Here is a 23,590-nt window from a genome sequence, read left to right on the forward strand (position 1 = left end):
AGCCGACTCAGTTCCAGACACTTGTACTCTTACAGTTGAGATGTGGACAAATGCCACTTGGGGTGTAGACCACCCAGGTTGCTTTCATCTGGGACATAAACTAAAATTTGAACCCTGTGACCTTCAGGGTGAAAAGGTTGGTTAATTTTATTTGTATCTCTCTAAGATCTTAAAATTTTAAGTTACTTCTGTAGATTTTTTATTTATTTATTTATTTATTATTATTTTTTTTTTAAAGATTTTATTTATTTATTTGAGAGAGAGAGAGAATGAGAGAGAGAACACATGAGAGGGGGGAGGGTCAGAGGATGAAGCAGACTCCCTGCCGAGCAGGAAGCCTGATGCGGGACTCGATCCAGGGACTCCAGGATCATGATCTGAGCCGAAGGCAGTTGCTTAACCAACTGAGCCACTCAGGCGCCCACTTCTGTAGATTTTTTAAACTAGTGTTCTGTTGCCCGGTTACCTCTTCAACCCTTTCACTCAGTAGTGACCACTGACTGACAGACTTGCTTTCCCATAAATTTAATCCCTTATCACCAAGGCCCCTTCTGTTGCCATCCCTTAGAAAGTCAAGGACTTTCTAAGGCGAGATGGTGTGCACAGAGTATGTTCCTGGAAGTAATGCTTTTGACATAACTTTTTGTTTAGAAGACCAAGTAAAGAAAATAATGTGCTTTTACCCACCCCAGGGGAGCAAAATTATGTGTGGTTAAAACCCAGCGGAAGGCAAAACAAGCTGAGACTCTAACCCAGGACTACATCATCACCCGTAAGTTGTTAGCATGGTCTCTCTCCATCGTCTCTCTCCCTTCTACTGTTGTGTGGTGTTGATCTCATGGCTTTAGAGACAGAAAAAGTCTTCAGAGTCCAGGCATATACTACAAAATACCATGTGGACAGGACTGCAAGTCATGTAACAGCTAACTGCTTTAGCTTCTGTGACTCATCACAGAGACAGGGTAATTTCATGTAACTTTCAACCCAAAAGGGAAAAGCCTGTTTGAGCCTAATGCATTACTCCATAGCAGCCTTTTAAAGAATAACAGTCTGTTCTAAGAATAAACAACAATGAGTGCTGGTCTTGGAATCAGGAGACCTGGATTTGTCCAGTTCTACCAATGACTTGCAGTGTGATGTTGAACAACTGAACTTTATCAGGAGAGGGAGGAGACTAGGTGAAAGGTCTCCTTCAGCCCCCTCTGGGACTCTGTGACAACAGATCCAGAGACATTTAGATACAAAATGAACTACCTGGGGTACCAGAAATCTTACCAGAATAAGCAGCTTCTCTTGGGTTTGTCACACAACCTTGTCAGCCTGGCAGATTTGTGTTGCCCAGAGCCAGGGCCTCAGACCTCTCACAGGCAGTGGCTAGGAAGGACATCTTGGATGCAGTAGCAGTTGTGATGAGCAGATGTCCTGTGGACGTTACCAGGGTCTCGGTCTAAAGCCCAGGGGGCGCTGTACTGCTGGGTTTTTCTCCCTGGTGGTGGGTCTCCTCTAAGACCAAGTGCCCTGGAGCTTATGATCGGTAAGGAGATCCCGTGACACTTTTTGCAAGAGTAGAAGTGTTAAAGTCGGTGTCACAATCAGTCTAGCTCATGTAATTACATGCGGCCTACTTAAATTCCTCCAGTCGTTTGAAGTGAAAAGCTATTTTTCCCCCTCCTAAAAATACTGTTGTGTCGTGTTGCCCAACAGAGTGACGGGTGGCTGTGTTTCTCAGCTCCCCTGACTCAAGGCAGGCGAGTTTAACTGGTGAGTGAGATGGTCCTGGCCCAGCTGGTGCTAGGGGGAGGGGGATACTGGAAGGGTTTTTGAGGTATTTTAGACATTTCTGTCATTCATATTATAAATTCCCTTTGAACCCCTCTTAATCTGTTTCCTTCGCTCCCCTACTCCCCTGGGAAAAGGTTTTCTCTTTTAAATAGGATCCAAAGAAATTATTCTGATACAGTTTTTGGTCAAGAAAAATATCATTATTTAATTTTTTACCCCAGTCACCTTCTTGCTCTCCTGCAGAATATCACTGTTTCCTTTTTACATTCATATACTGTTTTATATTATAAAAGTTAATTCTGACATTGAGTGAACAGCCAATAGCAATTGGACAAATACTACTCTGATTCTTATCCTTTTGTTTTGTCCACCATATAGAAGTAGGGAAAAGTCCCCATCAAGTCACCATGCCAGGAGATTCACGCACCCCCCTGCACTCAGGGCCAACTTTATCCCAGTTTCAGTGGGAGAAGTGTTCCTCCCTTCCGGGTACTCAGTGTTGTCAACTCCTCCTGAGCGGTGGTCACATTTCAGAAATGTGTGAAGTGATTCCAGTGTTTGTGAGGTGTCCGAGGAGACTTCAGGGCTGACAAGCAAGCTGCATCATTCACATTTGGGTCCTGTAAGAAAAAAAAGAAGGAGCAGTCCCACTGAGTGTTTCATTTCAAAACCACAGAAATTAAGTTTAACTGCTACCCATGGTCCGTGTGATGGGGATCCTCACCAGTGTTTCCGTGACAGTATTTGACAGTGTTTCCTGAGCGCCATTAGTTGCAGGGGAGGTGAACAATGAATCTTGGTCTCAAACAAAATTGGCTAATCGGTTACAGTAAGACTGTCTTTTATTATTAGATGAAGGCTGCCATTATGACTTCCATTTCATCTTCTACTTAGTCATGCTTCAGCTATGTTTTTGGGTGGAAGGGTTATTATTAAAATAAAATTTTTCAAATGTGACTTCTCGTAGCTCATGCCTTGCCTATGTTCCGTGAGCCCCGCCAACGGAGTACAAGGAAGCAGCTGGAGAAGGACAGACTGGATCCCTTGAAGTCGCATAAACCCGAACCTCCTGTGGCAGGCCCAGGTGACTGTGATCTCTCCAGCTTGTGACCTGCAAAGGGGGTGGTGGGGGGGTGCGGTCACTGGTAGAGAATTGGGAAGATCCTTTGCTCCTGGTTGCTGCTTTGTCTCCAGAGAGATTTTACATGGTGGTTTTCAAACGTTCTTTTTAGTATCAGAAGTTTTTGCTTAAAGGATGCAGAATCCAGGTGCCTAAAACTGATACAAATGGAGCTGCTGTGTTAACCTAGAGAGGAAGCCTGGACCCCTTTCTGCTCGGTCTCTAACTTGAGCCCTTTTAGGTGATCTTGGTGGAACTCTAGGGCTCCTGGAACCCAGTGTTAAAGCCGCTGCTCTCAATACTGGCTTCATATACAACATTTGGGTACTTTGACCAGAATCCAGGCTGGATTAGGTTTCACATTAGGTTTCCCCTAGAGGATGAATAAAAGTCCTTAGAGTTTTTAAGAAAGTAGGTACCCCCCCACCCCAACCACCAAAAGAAAGAAAGAAAGTAGGTACCCCCAGAAGAAAGCGAGGCAGCATTGGCCCTCATACAACACCTAAAGTAACTGGAATCCCATTTTACTAGTTATCACTTGTGTGGTTTCCATTTTCCTAGGCTCCTAAGCCTGGAGCTTTTGACTCATTCATTCATCCTGAACCTCAGTTCTGGGCTTACATCTGTTTGGCCTGCCCCTTCAGCCTTGAAAACATTTCACATATCTATCTTAACTTTTTTTTTTTTTACATTTTCTCTGCCACCATTCTAACTCAAAGTTCCTAAATAATATTCTTACCTGGATTATTGAAAAGCCCTTCTAACTAGGCACCTTGTCTCAAGTCACTCTCTTTCCTTCCCACACTGCCTCTGTCCATCTTCTACACAGCTTTTATTTCCAGCTCCTCTGGCTTTCATATTGCTACTGCCCCCAAATCTTATAAGCTCCCCACTGTCCATTTGCATTTCCAGAGAATCATTCTCTGCAGTCTGACTCTAACCCACTTTAGAGCATCCCACCTCACTTCTCTCTTCCTCTGATCTGATACAACTGTCATTTCACTCCTGCCTGCAAAGGCCCACTGAATCGTCCTTTTTCTGTACTTTGGTTCTGAAACCATTCTGCTCATTCTGAAAATGACCTCTGCCTTCAGAGCTTTCTCAAATTGGATCCATCTCTTCCTAAAGAGCTCCCCAGCCACCTCAGCCTAAAGAGCTCTCTCCCTTCTCTAAGTACTATAATAGTTACTGGCCACACAAATTCTTTCACAATTAATTATTTCCTGCCTTATTTAGTCTCCTTTTATCTTGATTTATAGAATTAATCTTATAGCACAATTTGGCTCTTCGTGTGTGGGTTTTTTTTTAAGTCTTCCTAAAAAGTCATAAATTTTGGGGGTGCCTGGGTGGCTTAGTCAGTTAAGCATCTGCCTTTGGCTCAGGTCATGATTCCAGGGTGCTGGGATCGAGCCCCGCATAGGGCTCCCTGCTCAGCGGGAGGCCTGCTTCTCCCTCTCCCTCTGCCTCACCCCTGCTGTGGTCTCTCTCTCTCTCTCTGACAATTAATAAGATCTTTAAAAAAAAGTCATACATTTTTGAGTACCAGGCACCAGACTAGCTGTTGGGGATCCAGCAGGTTGTAAATCCCTGCCCTTACGGAGCTTTCTGTCTACTAGAGCAGTTCCAGTATCATAAAATAATGTGAATCAGTCTATTCAACTTGTTTGTTTTTTCTCCTACAAGGTACTTGGAAGATGGCAAGCCCTAAGATATGTTTGCTTAAAGCTAAAATAGGCATCTAATAAATACAGGTTAATTTTTTTTAAGATTTATTTATTTATTTGAGATAGAAAAAGAGCATGCACACGCGTGCAAGTGGCGGGGAGGGGCAGAGGGAGAGAATCCTGAGGCAGACTCTCCCTACTGATCTGGGGGCCTGCCTCAGTGCTTCACCCCAGAATCCTGAGATCACGACCTGAGCCGAAATCAAGAGTCAGCCGCTTGACCGGCTGAGCCACCCAGGTGCCCCAGTATTGGTTATTTTTATTAGTTGAATTTCAAATGTTCATGCTTGAGGGATCTCTTCAAGGCCTAAACATGGTAAAGTGTTTGTGATTCCTCCTTGCATTGGTGTCACTGTGTAGATTAAATAGCTAAGACCTATCAAAAAACCTCTTTATTTAAAAATGTTACGGGGAGGGGCGCCTGGGTGGCTCAGTTGTTGAGCGTCTGCCTTGGCTCAGGTCATGATGCCTGGGTCCTGGGATCGAGCCCCGCATCGAGCTCCCTGCTCAGGGGGGAGCCTGCTTCTCCCTCTCCCACTCCCCCTGCTTGGGTTCCCTCTCTCGCTGTGTCTCTCTCTGTCAAATAAATAAGCAAAATCTCTTAAAAAAGATGTTAATAGGGAAGTTAAGGTTTGTTGATTTCCTGCTTTGGTTGTGATGATCATAAATGGAAGCTGAAGGGATGACACTGAAGTAGTCTTGAGATTTGTGTGCCTCAAGCCAAGATCTGCAGAAGCCCCGGAGCGCGCAACACCTTGAGTCCATAGGGAATGATAAAAATCGGGGAAACCTGACGCTCTGGCCTCACTCTGTTACTCATTTCACCTGCCACCTTGGAGCCAGCACTGAGGGATTCTCAGCCTTTTCAGATAAGTACAGGGTATGCTTCTCTATTGTCACGCTCATTCCAGTTCTGAGCTGTGTTTTTTCCTTGGAAACAGGTCGTGGTGGCCGGGTTGGAACCCACGGGGGCACTCTGTCGTCATACATTGTGAAGAACATTGCTTTGGACAAAACTGATGACAGCAATCCCCGGGAAGCCATTCTGCGGCATGCTAAAGCAGCTGAAGACAACCCGTATTGGGTTTCTCCAGCATATTCTAAGTAAGGAAGCAGCCTTTTAAAATAGAAAAAAAAAATTATGTTTAATGAATTAGAAAGAATATAACAACAGCTACTTTGAGGTTTTAACTCTCCATTTCTTGTTTTATTCTTGAGCATGAAAAATAAGCCAAGTACTCGTAGTCCTGAACCTAGGCATAGTCCCGAACCTTAGGACTCTAAAATGGTGAATCTTTAAAGTAGGTCAATTCCATCAGTTATGGCCTAGTGTAAACCCATTATGTGAAGCCCATTCTACCTCTGATGAAAAGAAGGAAGAGCACTACCCGTATGCCTTATGTTAGTTGAGGAGGGCTCAAAGCAGATGAGGAGGAGCAGTTTGTAGGTCTGTCATTAAGGACTGCTTTGCATTTACAGAGCTATATATGTAAGTAACAGGTACATAGGCAGAGAAGAGCCCACCTGCTCGGATTCCCTCAAATAGCTCAACATGAATGAACATGTAGTGGCTCTCAAAGCCTCTAAAGCAGGTACAGTTACACTGAGAAGGGTAGTGTTATAGATTTTTTTTTTTTTTTTTTTTAGCACTTCCTTACTTTCTGATACCATAAGATGTGCCAGAGTCATCTTTGTTTTTCTTCCCCTCGTCCTGGAATCAATTACTTCTTAAGGCGCCTGGGTTTCTTTTGTTTGAGAACAATGTTTAGAAACCAAGACAGTGACGCTAGACGAGCCTGTAGCTACTGAAATATCATTGCTTCTAGATCCTCCTTTAGGTCTTCCTAGCTGACAGAACTTAGAAATATATATATGTATACTAACCCATGCTTCATTACACATACACATATGTACATGTATACATACACACACACATACATATATCTCTGTATTTACATTTTAAAAACTATGAGTTTATACTGATGCCTCTGATTTCAATACTATACCCCTGGTTTCATTTTACCTTCCTCCTTCCTGTATTTTTAACTTCTTTTTCCAATAATGAAAAACCCAGCTCTCATTACTGACAGTATATTTACTTATTTATTCACTTCTAGTATACATATAAAGTAGTTTCAGAATTGCCTACCCATACACCTGTGAGAAACATTTTCCCTAACTAGGATTTCCCTAATTGCATTTTTGTAGGTTTTGTTTGTTTTTTTTGTTGTTTTTATTTTGATTTGTTTTTTGTTTTTGTCCTTTTAGCCTTACAGTATGTGGTGAAGAGACTGTTTTTCACAGTTACTTGGATGAGGTATTTTCTTCTCCACTTCTGTTAGGGTGGTTATGTAATCCATTTGAAATGCAGTTAGGGTCATTTGTTAGTGTGCATTCCTTTTTTGGGTTTCCCCTATGTTCTATTTATTTTGGAGGTATGTGTAGGGTGTGCGAGATATTACTCTAGTGCTAGGAGTCAGGGCCTTAAAAAAGACTTGTTCTTCCTCCCTGCTCCCTCATTTCCATGTCCCGCTTCTCTCGGTCCCTTCCCCACTCACCCTCACAGGTAGCCTATCTCTTTAGTTTCTGGTTTACCTCTCCTGTAGGTCTCTTGCACAAATGAACAGATTTGTGAGTATTTTGTTCTACCCTCTCCTTTACATGAAGGATAGCATAATATACCCTTTCTGGCTTTGCTTTTTTTCACCTAGGATTATGCCCTAGAAATCATTCTACATCAGGTCATAGAGCTCCTTCTCGTTCTTTTTCACTGTTGCATAGTATAGTCCACTCTGTGGATGTATCATAGTTTGTTCAACCACTCTCCTATGAGTGGATATTTAGGTTGTTCCAGTATTTTGCAATTTCTGACAGTGCTACAGTAAATAAACTCGTGTGTATGTATTTTTGTATCATTGGAGGTATATTCGGGTTTTTTCTTGATGTCTTCATATATTATTAAAGTTTTCAATTATGAGAAAGCTGGACCCTGATCACTTTTCAGAACATTAACATGCTGGAAAAAAAATCACTTATGAGCCAACTCAATGGACATGTTATACCAGTATCAGTTCTTTTTTTTTAAAGATTTTATTTTTTGACAGAGAGAGACAGCGAGAGAGGGAACACAAGCAGAGGGAGTGGGAGAGGGAGAAGCAGGCTTCCCACCAAGCAGAGAGCCCAATGCGGGGCTCGATCTCAGGACCCTGGGATCATGACCTGAGCTGAAGGCAGATGCTTAACCAACTGAGACACCCAGGCGCCCCCCAGTATCAGTTCTCTATCTGCTAATCATTATGAGCTACTTTGCATAAAAGAAAAACACACTGTTTTAGCTTGGTTCCTTAGAAGTAGATCCTGAGAAAAAGATTCATAAAAGGTCTTTTAGGAAGCTTTATTATTAGGATGCTTTATTATTAGGATGCCTGTTAGGAAGCATCCATAGAGAAATCCAATAGGGGAGTAGAGAAGTGTAATGAAGCCAAATAAGGGTGTATCAAGCAAAGTTTGAGGGAGGTCCACTTTGGCTCAGTCTACAGGGTAACCCTGGAGACCCTGGGCAGAGGCATGGTAACTGGAGTACTTATACTCCAGGATCTATTGATCCTTGCTAATGGCTAGAGGTAGGGTTGGGGGAGACATTCCAAGGTACTTCCAGCTTTCTAGGGCTTTAGCAACCTGCTGACAGCCCTCTGACAAAGAGAGATAGCTGCTGCAGTTGTGAGTGAAAGCACCCCACGCAAAAATACTAAAGAGATTTGCGGGCCTCTGGTGGGGAGTGCTGCATCTCTGCGGTCCATGTAGCAGAACAGACTTGGCTCCGTAATGTCAGTGGTGGTTGTTCACAGTGTGTACTAATAACCAATTGGTACAGATGGAACATCTCTGAACAATTAGTTGGATAGTATTACAACAGCTAAGAGGGTCATATCAAGGCTGGCCAGCTAACTAGTATGCATTTAGCCTTCTTTTGTATAGAATTTGCGTGTGTATGAACTAATGTATGTCAACACATCATTGGCAGTCAGATAAGCTTATAGATTATGCCTCTGTTGACACTTCTGTTTTTAATGGAGTCATTATTTTCTATTACTATTAGGGGTTTTTTATACTTAAAGAAACTTGTTTAGAAACATACAAAAAAATTAGCTGAGGAAAGAAGAAGAAACAGAGCCATGTTTTAAAATTTGCTAAACATAGTGAGCATCATTTGGATAAAAATTTGGCACTATCTCTACAAATTTAAAATGCAAATACCCTTTGACTTGGCAATTCTATTTCCAGAAGTTTTGCACATGTAGGAAAATATGTATGTCCAAAGATAATAAGTTCAATATTGTTTTGTTTTGTTTTTTTAGATTTTATTTATTTATTTAACAGAGAGAGAGAGAGATAGGGAGAGCAGGAACACAAGCAGGGGGAGTGGGAGAGGGAGAAGCAGGCTTCCCGCCGAGCAGGGAGCCCGATGTGGGGCTCGATCCAAGGACCTTGGGATCATGACCTGAGCCGAAGGCAGACGCTTAACGACTGAGCCACCCAGGCGCCCCAAGTTCAGTATTGTTTATGAAAGCAAAAGATTGAAAACAATATAAATGTCCTTCAATGGGGTATTGTTTTAGAAAAGTATAACACATCCATATAATTAAAGATAACAAGAAAATACAAAGAATGAGCTACATATATAGGGATGGATGTGTCCCAGTTTCCTTAAGTAGAAAACTGACCAACAAGCAAAAACAGAAACCAGCTTGCAAAACATGCTGTATGTATACCTGTGTTTTTACACAATGGATGTACCTACACATATATCTGATCGTTTATACACAGACTCCCTCTGGGAGGAAATACAAGAAATGTGGGTGGTGGGTATCTTTTAGGTAGGAGAACAAAGGAGCGGGGAGGGGTGCGGGGTGGAGGGGCGTGAGGTGAAAGGGGCCTTCGAAGTTCTGTAGTCTGCCCATTAGTGCTGCTGGATTTTTTTCACCGTGCATGTAGTCCTTATAATCTCAGGCATGAAAATCACATATGATGTTAAAGTTAGATCCTTCATCAAAATAATTAGTTGTTAGAAATTAGAACAATAGCCTAGAAGTTCTAAGGCCAGCTTCCTGGCCTGGGTTCTAGCAAGGACTTACTATCCAGTAGGTCCTAAAAGTTATCTTCTCCGTGTCTCGTTTTCTTCAGTGGTAAGTATGGTCTTTGACACCTTCCTATAAATTATATATTGTTAATATCACTCAATAATCAGCAGTATTATTTCAGTGTTTATGGAAATACTTCAGTAATTTACTTTGCATGTAAACACACACAAACCTATTAGGAGCAGTTTGCTATCAAATGTATTTTAATGTAATCAGATTTAGGAATTTTTTCTTTCTTGGGTTTTGGTTTAGTTAGGAAGGCCACTGCGTTCAAGATAATTCTTCAGATTCTCCCATCTTTCCATTAATATCTTTTTCTTTTAGAGTTAAATCTTTTATTCACCTGAAATTATTTTAGTGAAGGGAGTGAGAAAGGCGTATTCGTTTCCTGTGGCCACTGGAACAAATTACCACAAACATGGTGGCCTGAAAAACAGAAATGAATTCTCTCACAGTTCTAGAGTCCAGAAGTCCGAAATCAAGGTGTCACGGGGAGCCACACTCCATACAGAGGCTCTAGGGGAAATCTGTTCCAGGCCTCTGCTAACTTCAGAGGTTGCCTGCTAGCTTGGCTCGGAGTCACGTTGCCTCAGGCTCTTCTCAGTCCCCGCTTTGCCTAGTGGTTTTTGTTGGTCTCCTCTGGGATACCCATGATGTCATTTGGGGCCCACCCAAGATAATCTAGGATTATCTCCTCATCTTAAAATCCTTAGTCACATCTGCAAAGACCTTTTTTCCAAAATAAGGTCATATTCTCAGCTTCTAGGGATTTAAGGTAGATATTTCAGCTACCACAGTAGAGCTCCAATTTAATTTTTTCCTCTTGGTTAACCAGTTGCTATAACACTTTTTAATTGGATAATCTAGTTTTCCTCATTGAATTGATATCACATCATTACACACACTGCACTTCCATATGAATTTAAACCCATTTATGGGCTCTCTGTTGTGCTCTATTATTTGGTCTATTCAAGGAGCAGTATCAGACTGTTTTCATTGTTGTAGGGCTGCCTGTTCTCATTCTTCTTCTTAGTAAAACTTTTCTATTTTTCAGGTTTCCATGACTTGAAGCTATGTAGTAACACCCCCCCCCCCCCAAATTCTTGGTGATACTTGTATTGGAATTGAGTTAATGTATATATTAACTTAGATTGAGTTTTACAATACTGGTTCTTTTAAACCAAGAGAAGGGTACGTCTTTCTATTCAGGCACATCTCTTTATCTCTCAGTAGTATTTTTAAGTGTTCTTTATATAGATCTTCCACATTTTCTTTTAATTTTGTTTCTAGTTATTTTATCTTTCTGTGCCATTGATAGAATCTTTTCTTCTGCTGAATTTATAACTCCTGTGTATATGGAAATGCTGTGTGGCCACATATATGTGTATTATTAATGTGTATATAGGCAGTCGTTTTATATACAGCTGTTTACCCTGTTTTCCTGCTGTTTCAATAATTCTTTACTCAGTTTGCTTGTAGTTTCCAGGCATAAAATTATATCATATGCAAATAATGATAAGTTTACCTCATCCTTTCTAATTATTTTAATTTACTTTTATTCTAATTAAAAAAAATTTTTATTTGAGTTTAGAGGACAAACAATGTTACATTACTTTCAGGTGTGCAACTTAGTGATTTGGCAAGTTTATACATTATGCTGTGCTCACCACCAGTGTAGCTCCCCTCAGTCCTGTTACATCACTGTTACAATATCATTGACTATATCCTCATGCTGTGCCTTTTATTCTGGTGACATATTCATTCCATAACTGGAAGCCTGTGTCTTCCACTCCCCTTCACCCATTTTGCCCAAACCCCACTCCACTCCCCTGTGGCAACCATCAATTTGTTCTCTGTATTTATAGGTCTGATTCTGTTTTTTATTTGTTTATTCATTGTAGGGTTTTGTTGTTGTTGTTTTTGGGGTTTTTTTAGATTCCACTGGTGAGTGCAATCCTACAGTACTTGTCTTTCTCTGACTAACTTAGTTCACTTAGCATAATACCATCCAGGTCCATCCATGTTGTCTCATATGCCATGAACTTACCCCTTTTTATGGCTGTGTAATATTTCACTATGTGTATGTATATCTCACATCTTTCTTATTCATTTTTCTATTGATAGACATTTAGATTGCCTCATATCTTGGCTATTGTAATTAATGCTGCAATAAACATAGGGGTGCATATAATCTTTTCAAATTAGTGTTTTTGTTTTCTTTGGGTAAATTACCCAGTAGTGGAATTATTGGATCACATGGCATTTCTATTTTTAATTTTTTGAGGACCCTCCATACTGTTTTTCACAGTGGCTGCACCAGTTCACATTCCCACCAATAGTGTAGGAGGTTTTCTTTTCTCTACATCCATGCCAATACTTGTTGTTTCTTGTGTGTTTGATTTTAGTCATTCTGACTAGCGTGAGGTGATATCTCATTGTGGTTTTGAGTTGCATTTCCCTGATGATTAGTCTGTTGGCCATCTGTATGTCTTCTTTGGAAAAATGTCTATTTGGGTCCTCTGCCCATTTTTTAATCAGATTGTTGGGGGAGGCGTTTGGTGTTGAATTGCATAAGCTCTTTATATATTTTTAATATTAACCCCTTCTTAGATATGTCATTTGCAAATATCTTCTATTCAGTAGCTTGTCATTTAGTTTTGTTGATGATTTCCTTTGCTGTGCAGAAGCTTTTTATTTTGATGTAGTCCTACTTATTTATTTTTGTTTTTGTTTCCCTTGCCTCAGGAGACACATCTAGAAAAATGTTGTTACAGCCGATGTCAGAGAAATTACTGCCTGTATTCTCTTTTAGAATTTTTGTGGTTTCAGGTCTCACATTTAGATCTTTAATCCATTTTGAGGGTTTTTTGTGTGTATGGTGTGATAAAGGGGTCCAGTTTTCCTTTTTTGCATGTAACTGTCCAGTTTTTTTTAGCACCATTTATTGAAGACACTGTCTTTTCCCCGTTGCATATTCTTGCCTCCCTTGTCATAGATTGTTTAAGCATTAAAGTGTGGGTTTATTTCTGGGCTCTCTATTCTGTTCTATTTAAACTATGTGTCTTTTTTGTGCCAGTAACATATTGTTTTGATTAATACAGCTTTGTAGTATGTCTTAAAATCTGGTATTGTGATACCTCCAGTTTTGTTCTTTTTTCTTGGGATTGCTTTGGAAATTCAGGGTCTTTTGTGGTTCCATACAAATTTTAAGATTATTTGTTCTAGATTTGTGAAAAATGTTGTTGGTATTTTGATAGGGATTGCACTGAATTGCTTTGGGTAATATGGACATTTTAATAATGTTTGTTCTTCCAATCCATGAGCATGGAATATCTTTCCATTTGTTTGTGTCTTCAGTTTCTTTCATCAGTGTTTTATAGTTTTTGGAGTACAGTCTTTCACCTCTTTGGTAAAGCTTATTTCTAAGATTCTTTTTTTTTTTTTTTTAAAGATTTTATTTATTTATTTGACAAAGAGAGAGACAGCTAGAGAGGGAACACAAGCAGGGGGAGTGGGAGAGGGAGAAACAGGCTTCCTGCTGAGCAGGGAGCCCGATGTGGGGCTCGATCCCAGGACCCTGGAATCATGACCTGAGCCGAAGGCAGGCGCTTAACGACTGAGCCACCCAGGCGCCCCTATTTCTAAGATTCTTTTTGGTGCAATCATAAGTGGTATTGTTTTCTTAATTTCTCTTTCTGCTACTTTATTATTAGTGTGTAGAAACACTAATGATTTCTGGGTATTAATTTTGTATACTACAACTTTACTGAGTTCATTTATTATTTCTAGTAGTTTTTTGTTGGGGTCTTTAGGATTTTTTTATGTATAGTATCATGTCATCTGCCAATGGTGATGGTTTAACTTCTTTGCCATTATGGATGCCTCATTTCTTTTTCTTGTCTTATTATGGCTAGGACTTCTAGTACTGTGTTGAATAAAAGTGGCAAGAGTAGACATCCTTTTCTTATTCCTGATCTTAGAGAGAAAGCTCTCAGTTTTCACCACTGAATGTGATGTTAGCTGTGGGTTTTTCATATATGGCCATTAAAATGCTGAGGTATGTTCCCTCTAACCCCACTTTGTTGAAGGTTTTTATCATGAGTAGATGTTGCCCAATTTCTGTACTAGTTATCTAATTGTATTGACTAATACTGCCAGAACAATATTAAATAATTTCATGATAGCAGACATCTTTTTCTTAATTTGAACTTTAAAGGAGTGACTCCATTAGGTTAAATCAGGTAATTGCCCTTTTCGTAGGTGAAAAAAAGTCAAATATCGGCAATTTCATATTGTTCAATTTAATGATATTTCTCCATAAAGCATGATTTTGGAAAACTCATACATACAAGATGTTAAGGATGAATCCATATCTTTCTCTCCTATTTTTTCAATAACAATTTATTGAACACCTACTATAGGTCAGGTACTGTTCTAGATTATGGGGATATAGTAGTTTTTATGGAGCTTATATTCAAGTTGGCAGAGACAGGCAATAAGTAAGTCCCTAAATTTTAGATGATAGCTAGTGCAAAGAATAAAACTAAAATGGGGATGGGTGGATGTAGAGTAACTGGGGGAAGAAAAGGTTACTATTTTTTAGATACGATGATTGGGGTAAAACCTCTGCTTTGTGATTTTTGACTTGAATGAAATGAAGGAGTGAGCCATGTCGATATCAAAGGGAAGAGCATCCCATGCAAATAAAACACCATACAAAGACCAGAGGTATGTTCATCTGAAATAGATGCTGAATTTTATTGGATTCATTTATTGTATTTCTGTGAAAGTGATCATATGACTTTTCTACTTTGATCAGTGAATATGATGAAGTATATTATTGGATTTCCTCATATTGAATTATCCTTGCATCTTTGGTATGACCCTCACATGGTTATGGTTTATTCTTTGTCCTGTGTCAGACTGGCTTCAGAAAAATTTTGTATGCTTTTCTATATATACTCTCATACTGTTTTGAATACCATTAAATCTATCTACTTTGTAAAGATTTGCTAGAATTCACCTGTGAAACAGTCAGAACCTGGTGCTTTTGTGGAGGAGAGGGTAAATAGTGATTTCTTAATTTCTCTGTTTTCCATCCCCTCATGGTAAATACTCTGTTAGGATTTTCCAACTCTCCTGAGTGTGCTCAGTAATTAATATTTCCTGGGGATTCATTCATCCAGATTTTCAGCTTTCTTTAAATAGAATTACTTGAAGCGGAAGTTCTTTTTTTTTCGGTGAGCATTAACAAAAGGTCTTTTCCTGCATTATAGGCAATTTAGTTGTATTTACAGTTGAATAATGTGCTAGCTTAAGTATCAGCTCTGCCGAACGGGGAGAACAGGTAATGTCATGTCTTTTACCCTGCATGCGAGGAGACTGAAGCTTTCGGTCGACAGTGAGTGCAGCTAGCACTGTACCTCGCTCTCTCTGTCCCTCATTCAGTGAGCTTTTCAGAGGACTGCGCTCTCTGTGAATATATGCCCTGCTGCTGCTTTTTCCTCCCATCTCCTTCCTTCCACCCAACTTTGTCACCTTCCATTTATTGCATACTAACTAAGTTCATGGCACTGGCTGTGGCATGTGATTTGTTAGCCAGGATTGCAGTGCTATTTCTCCTGCGTTCACCTGCTAGAGTATACTGTTTACTGCCAAGTGGCAAAGTCTTCGAAGGGAAGCTAATATTTAAAAGGATCTTTTCGTAAAGGTCACTGTAATTGAGAATGTGTGTCTGGTTGTTTTTCTTCACTGCAATTGACTTGTGTCAGTGATGAAATGAAGATTTACTGTATCTCACTTTCTCACAGAAAAGCCCGATTAGACATTACATAAATCTCCCTGCTTGCACATGACATATACTCACCTTTGTTCTCCAGTGATGCTAACGGAGAGTCTTTGAACACTTTACCTGTGCCGATTGAGGACTCGAGTTTCATTCCTGGCACTAGCAGTGTAATAGCCATGGAAGTTTTAAAACACAGCAGGATCACGGAGGCCTCTTGTTCAGCCACACATGGTCAGATTGAATTACAGTTTCTTGTTAAAAGAAGTGGCTGTGGAGGGAGGGAAGAGGAGCTGGCTGGAGAGTGGGCAGGATATAGGTCCAGAATGCTATTAGCTTACACATCAGACAGAGATGGACGTGTGTGGGAGCCTGGCCCCTGGCCAGCAGCCTGCCAGCCTGCCAGCTCTGTCAGCCATGGTCACTTTTCTTGCCAGATAAGCTGCCATTATTGCTGGTTCCATCGATTTAGTTTTCAGTGTGCGTGTCTTGTCAGATACAGGATGCTTGGATATATGTGTGTGTGTTAAAATATCATTCCCATCTATAAAGGATCCATTTAAAGTCATGTTGAATTAGTAGGCAGTATTTAAAGAGGTCATTCTTTGAATGAGTAAAGGTTTGTATATTATTTTTGCCAAGAAGAGACAGAAGCCCGCAGAGGAACATGTTAATTTTTTTCCTGAGTTATATTTAGGTGACTGATCGTCCCTGTCCACCATATTCCTGTGTAGAGGCCAGCATTTCTCAGAGTGGTTCTGTGGACTGCCTCGTGTCAGAATCCAGGGTGGGAGTAGGGGGTTAAAAATGCAGATTTCTGGACTGCACCTCAGACCAACTGAGATTCTGTGAGCTTGGAGCTGGAAATCTGCAACTTAAGAAGTTTCCCAGGTGATTATTTTGTGCACTAAAGTAAACCACAAATAAACCACAAATGATTTACCCCTAGAAAATTAAAATGTACAGAATAGATTATGCTGAAGAAACAGATTATTTACATAACAAATAATTTCCCCCAGTATTTTTTTTTTTAAAGATTTTATTTATTTATTTGAGACAGAGAGAATGAGAGACAGAGAGCATGAGAGGGAGGAGGGTCAGAGGGAGAAGCAGACTCCCTGCTGAGCAGGGAGCCCGATGCGGGACTCGATCCCGGGACTCCAGGACCATGAGCTGAGCCGAAGGCAGTCGCTTAACCAACTGAGCCACCCAGGCGCCCCAGCCCCCAGTATTTTTTTTAATAATAAGGTGATGTGTTGTATTTAATATAGAAATTATTTTACCAAGTGTATTATGCTACATACAACTTTTTGAAAACATACTTTTTATATGAAGTGAGGAATACGTGATAGCCAAAGCAAAGGGTATAATAATAATAATAATAATGACACTTTTATTATACTTACACTGTGCCAGCCTTGTTTAAGAACTTTATATATATTATTCATTTAATCTTCACAACAGCCCTGTGAAGGAAGCGGTATTATTGTCCCCATTTTACAGATGAGGAAGTTGAGGCTTGTAACTTGACTAAAGCCACGCAGGTAGCAGGCGGCAGAATTGGGATTTGAAGGCAGGCAGTCTGGCTTCGGAGTCAGGCTTCTGCTCTTGACGACGACAGTGTACTGCTTCTCATCACAGAGCAGCTGGTGGCAGTTTTTTAAAAAATTGAAGTACTCGTGAAGCTGAAAAGACTACCGTGTGAGCCAGCACGGCAGAGCCGAGCGCTAGACTGAGAACCGGAAGTTCCGGGGTGTCGTTCCGCGGGCGCTGTGTTGACCTGGCCGGAGGCTGTTTCCGGTGTGTGAATGTGTGGAGAGAGCGGGGCTACGCTCACGGGAACGCCGGCTTGTGGGGCTGGGCGGCCGCAGGCCTGTGTGCTCTCCAAGATTTTATCCTTCTAACTTGTTTAGCCATTTGGTGATAAGGCAGGGAATGGTGTGATTTTAGAGGGTTCCTTTTGTCTTCCTTTTCTCTTTCTCTTTTTGTTTCCCATTTCCACAGGTTTCATGTTTGTCCCCTTTTCTGCCCTCACCCAGGCTTTGAACTCACACACCCGGCATTATGAGTTAGTGTGCCCTCTTTAATGAGTCCGAGATATGTTTATCTATTTTCCAAAATATTATGTGTTCATTTTTTGAAGAAAATAGAACATTCTTTTTTTTTTTTTTTTTTTAAGATTTTATTTATTTATTTGACAGAGAGAGACACAGCGAGAGAGGGAACACAAGCAGGGGGAGCAGGAGAGGGAGAAGCAGGCTTCCCGCCGAGCAGGGAGCCCGATGCGGGGCTCGATCCCAGAACCCTGGGATCATGACCTGAGCCGAAGGCAGGCGCTTAACGACTGAGCCACCCAGGCGCCCCTAGAACATTCTTTATCTAGAAACATCATGTTGCATCTCATCTTCCTATTCATCCCTAATATTTAAAAAAAAAAACTATCTTTGATTAGCTCTTCACCAGAAAGAAGGGCCCATTTCAAATGGAATCTTTTGGTCAAGCCCTTTATTTAATCTTAATAATTCTGCAATTGTGATGACTGGGTCACAGTTCATCTGGACCACATTCATTCTAACAGGGTTAACAAGTGTGTCAGATTGTCAGGTCATGGCTATAATTGACTTTGGCTTTGAGGTTTTCCTTCATAATAAACAATGGGCCCTGAGCCAAAAAAGCTTGTGGTTTATATTCACATACTGATGATTGAATATTACAAGTGATTTCTCCTCATACTCATTCTGTGACCCTGGAACTGGCTTTTTGCTTTTTGAATGAATCATATCAGAAGAATATCCATAATTAAAAAGAATGTGACCTGTGCACTTTCCATTGCAGCTGAAAACATTCTGAGATTGTTCTGTGGCCTGAGCACTAGGAAGGGAGTGTAGAAGGCCTAGGTTAGAGCTTAGTCAGAAGAGAGAAGACAGCCCTGCTGACAGTTTGAATCTGTCGCACAAACAGTGCACCCCAGAAATGTCCTCATACAATATTGCAGGGGGAATCTTTATTCATTACTAACTATTCTACATAAAATTCCTCTGGATGGAAACACTGAAGGTGGGACTCAGTTTTTGTTGGGCTTCTGACATTTTTCCATTAACACAGTTGCTGGGAAAGACTCGCTTTGTACAAATACGTCTGAGAATTCAGTTTAAAAAATGTCCCAAGGGGAAAATTATTCAGCAAGTAGTATCATCTAAATAGAATTGATAGATTTGAGAAAGACATTTGCTTAAACTTTTATCTTTGCTTCATGAAATATTAACTATTAGCAAATGCAGAGTTTACTGAAGCTAAAACAAAATGAAACAAAAAACCTTTCGGCCCTTCTCTGATTATTTAATGGTTCATAACAATAACTATGTTGATATGTAATCTGTTCTTTTCTTGGTAATTCTAGTAAACAAGTTGACATATATAGTCAAGTGAAAAATGTTTACTATTCACCAAGTGAGTTAATCAAACTGGAAAACACGTTTCACAACCAGCCTTCTGTAAGTTTAAGTTTTCAGTTAACACTTAGAAAAATGGGTCAGTGTGGGCCATAAACGAGTAAATTAGATAGTTGGATAAAGCTGATTTCAATAAGGTGGGTTACTCTTTTGGTCCTCAGTGAGGTTTACCGTGTCCCTACTGACCTGTTGAGCAACCGCGGTGATTATACCCTTGGCTGAATGGAATGTTCCCCTTACCTCGTTTTCCTTCAGGTCAGTCTCTTTATAGGCTTTGTTTTGGGCAACTGACATAAATCTTCCATGAGGCTGGCAGTTTGAGTTGGCAACTTCCTGTCACTTGAGAAAGCAGGTATAGAATCCTGGAGGAACTGATTAAATAGATGGGAATGGGTCAGAAAGGGAAATACTTTTTTCTCAAGGTGGTGAAATAGATCTCTTGCTCATTTTTTATTTATATGTGTTATTTCCTAAGTTCAGTTATTTCCGTGTGTTCAGTGTCCATTTGGTTTGGTTTGTTTTTCTCTTCCTTATGGAAGCACCCAACAAAGTCTGTGTTACAATCAGTGTGCAAATTCTGTTTCTTCAAGCAGCCCAGAAAGGAATCCACTTTTGTGGCCGGTGACAATGTTAATAGAGACTTGGAGTATTTTGTTGTTGTTTATTTGTTGGTTTCCTATTGGTTTTAAAAGCAGGGACTTCTGGACTAACTTTTAAGTGTTTTCAAATCCATTAGCACTTTTTTTTTTTTTTTTTTTTGCATGTGTCATTTTACTCCTGCTTGGCATTGTTGATTTATTTTTATAGTAGTTATCTATGTCAAGGGCAAATAAGGCCATCCCCCAGGGAAGAAATCTTTTGGTTCTATTCCTAACTCTGCCTAATCATCTCTGTTTCTCATTGTCTTAAAAAGTAGTGACTGAAGAAATCCATTTTAAATGCCCTAGATAATCTGAATTTAATTTTTTTGGGGGGGGGATCTTTCTCATATATGAGTTTCCAAATTGTTTCAAAAGAATAACTGCTGGAAATACATTTAAAAATAACAGTTGCTGAAAAGAAAGAATAGCTGCAAGATTTAAAGCTGTAATTCTCTCACTTTGCTTCTGTAAAACGCTGGCATTCTCTAGACTAGACAGAGATGTTCAGTGTACGCAAGTCAAATGCCCTTTTTGGAGGAACCTGGTCTTTATTCAGCAAACCACATATAGCTCTTATGGAAGGCTCTGGATGGTGCCGTGAGAACGTTGGTATTGGGGGCAGGATGGATTGGAACACGGGAAACTTCTCTCTGTGGGCTACATCTCCCTTTACCTGCTCATGCCTCACTCCCAGGGAGGGATTAAAGACTGCTCTTTCAGGGGTGGGCCTGTGAGAGTACGGCCTCGAACCCCATTCTTTCACCCAGTCTTCAGTGGCATCATCTAGGGCCGGCTTCTTCCAAGGTGAGAAGTACTTTCCTACAGTTAAAGGAGGCTCGTCAGGTGTCAAAGTTGATGTTAAGAAGACAGACTCTTACTCCACAGCCTGGTTTCAGAGCCCTGCTTTACTTCTTTCTTTCCCCAGCTGGGAGGGAAGGTGTTCCCACAGGTGCTGTTCAGTGCGCTCTACCAACCGGTGCTCATGAGGGAAGTGTAGGAACTGAGAGTAAGCATGCAGGAAATTGTAGAGCAATTTGATACATTTTTGGAATCTAATTAAAATTTGGATTTGCACTTTGCAGTCTTTTTATTTTTCTAGAAATACAGTATTTGTCTGCAAGGGATTGGAAATTAGAAAACAAAGCCTGGCCTTGCACCACAGATGGTTTGAGAAGCGCTGCTCTATGCAGGGCCCCAGATTGGAGGCTAAGGCCTTCTCCAGGGTGCCTCCTATTTATTCTAGTAGCAGGTTCATTATTCCTTATTCCCAAGTCCAAGAGTCTGGTTCTTCTTTTTTTAATAAAAAAAAATTTTTTTTAATGTTGGTAAAATATACATAACCTAAAATTTACCCTCTTAACCATTTTTAAGTGTACATTTCAGTCCTGTTAAGTACATTCACTTTGTTGTGCAGCCAATCTTCAGAACTCTTCTCATCTTGCCAAACTAAAACTCTATACTCACTAAACAAGAGCTTTTCCTTTCCTCCTCTATCTAGTCCCTGGCAACCACCATTCTGCTTTCTGTTCTCATGGGTATGACTCTCTTGGTACTGTATATAAGTGGAATGACACAATATATGTCTTTTTGTGACTGGCCTATTTCACTTAGCATAATGTCCTTAAGGTTCATCTATGTAGCATTTGCCAGAATTTCTTTCCTTTTTAAGGCTGAATAATATTTCATTGTACGTATCACCACATTTTGTTTATCTGTTCTTCTATCCACGATACTTAGGTTGCTTCCACCTTCTGACTATTCTAAGTAATGTTGCATTGAACATGGGTGTACAAATATTTCTTTAAGACCCCACTTTCAGTTCTTTTGGGCATACTTCCTGAAGTGGAATTGCTAGATCACATGGTAATTTTATTTTTAATTTTTTGAGGAACTACTGTGTTGTTTTCCATAGAGGCTGCACCATTTTACATTCCTACCATCACTGCTCAAGGGTTCCAGTTTCCCCACATCCTGGCCAATACTTGGTATTTTGTTTGGGTTTTGTTTGTTTGTTTGTTGTTTGATAGTAGCCATCCTGGTGGGTGTGACGTGTTATCTCATTGTGGTTTTGATCTGCATTTCCTTAATGCTTAGCAATATTGAGCATCTTTTTATGTGCTTGTTAGTCTTTTGCTGTCTTCTTTGGAGAAATATCTATTGAAGTCCTTTGCCCTGTTTTTAAATGGTTGTTTGGGGTTTTTTTGTTGTTGTTGTTTTTGTTGTTATTGTTGAGTTGTAGGAGTTCTTTATATATTCTAGGTATTAATCCCTTACAAAATATATGATTAGCAAATATTTTCTCCCTTTTCATAGGTTGCCTTTTCAGTCTGTTGATTGTATCCACTGATACACAGGTTTTAAATTTGATGTAGTTCAATTTATCTGGGGTTTTTATGTGCTTATGCTTTTGGTGTCTTACCAAAGAAATCATTGCCATATCCAATGTCGTAAAGCTTTTCCATGGTATTTTTACAGTTTTTGCTCTAGGTTTAGGTCTTTCATCCATTTTGAGTTAATTTTTGCATATGGTATAAGGTAAGGGTCCAGTTTTATTTACTGCTTTTGGTACAATTTTGCCAGCACCATTTTTTGAAAGGAGCCTACTTCTTACACTCAGGTATTCCCTACCTGGCCAATAAAATGAAAGACAAAGTGGTAAACAGCACTGCTGGGAAAATTTGGACACTAGCTTCTCCTTGGGGGAAGGAGAGCCTGGCTGTCTGAAAGCTAACTGTCATGATTTCATGTTGCATATACATAATATGGTTATTTTACTGGTAATATTGTTATTAGTTCAAAAACTGAAATTTAAAATACTAAATTTCGTGGAGTTCCTCAAAGAGACCATTCTACCTTCCAAACAAATTCGTATCCCCTAAGTTAAGATACCTGGAGAGACAAAAGAAACTGTTGTGATCTGGTAATTCAGCCTGACAGTCTAAGTGATTCTGATGTAAAAGTTTACTCAGTGAATTTTTCTGAGTTTAGGGCTGGGGGGAAGAGTTATCTCCTTTGAAAACTAATACATTTCCTTTGTCTTTGTCTTGACTACTAGGAAATTGAGTGTTGTATTATTATGTTTACCCTTCTCCTTATTCGTTTTGATTTTCTTTACAAGTCCATTTTATTGAGGTATAATTTATGTATAATAAAATGCAAAATGCACCCATTTCAAGTCTTGACAAATGTATACACCCAGGTAATCACTTCAGTCAAGATGATGGAACATTTCCATCCCCCCCAAAACATTCCCCATGCCTCCTCACAATCATTACTCCCTTTCTGCCCTCTGTGAAATAGTTCCATTCATTCTGTGCCCTTCCAGTTAGCCACCAACTTGCAAAAAATACTTTTGGGAAGTAGGTACAATATGAGAGCAATTACTTAAATGAAATAACCTTTTTAAACTGTAGATTCTGTTCTTCCTGTGATCTGTCATTTAATTTCTTTTTTTATTTCCAAAAAAACACCATTAAAATTTCTTAGTACTTAAGTCTCATTGCAACTAACATCGATGAGCTGGTGTCTTTTTTTTTTTTAAATTTTATTATGTTAGTCACCATACAATATATCATTAGGGTTGTTTTTTTTTTTTTTTTTTGGTTTTTTGATGTAGTGATCCACAATTCGAGCTGGTGTCTTAGGATGCATTGCCAGATATGGTTACAAGACCATGTTATTTTTTTCTCTTTAGAAATTAAACATCTAATTCAAAGGATTTTTAAACCACATTGTTCCCATATTGGTTTGTCCATACCTCAGCAGTCCACATATTTGCCAGAAGATGAAATATGTAATGAGCACCAGTTGCCCTACTGTTGCATGTTAGAGAGCTGGGGTTGGGGGAAGAGGAGCGGGGGTGCTTTCTAGTAACTCAGCAACTCATGACCTATGAAAATCTGCAGCTGTTTTTGGAAATGTTAGAGCTATGACCTGTTCGTAGAT

The 23,590-nt window shown here is 39.9% G+C and overlaps 1 protein-coding gene across 2 annotated transcripts in view; it reads left to right on the plus strand.

Moving 5' to 3' along the window:
* LOC118006400 (WD repeat-containing protein 70) overlaps positions 1 to 23,590 on the plus strand; it is a 296,166-nt gene that overhangs the window by 270,550 nt on the left and 2,026 nt on the right. For both annotated transcript variants that reach the window (XM_034999023.1, XM_034999025.1), the window contains 3 exons: positions 693 to 772; positions 2,750 to 2,866; positions 5,568 to 5,730. In XM_034999023.1, the coding sequence (XP_034854914.1) occupies positions 693 to 772; positions 2,750 to 2,866; positions 5,568 to 5,730 (360 nt within the window). The remainder of the gene's footprint in view (positions 1 to 692; positions 773 to 2,749; positions 2,867 to 5,567; positions 5,731 to 23,590) is intronic.

This window comes from Mirounga leonina, unplaced genomic scaffold, assembly GCF_011800145.1.
Source record: "Mirounga leonina isolate KUSES-001 unplaced genomic scaffold, KU_Mleo_1.0 Mir_96, whole genome shotgun sequence".
Lineage (NCBI taxonomy): Eukaryota > Metazoa > Chordata > Mammalia > Carnivora > Phocidae > Mirounga > Mirounga leonina.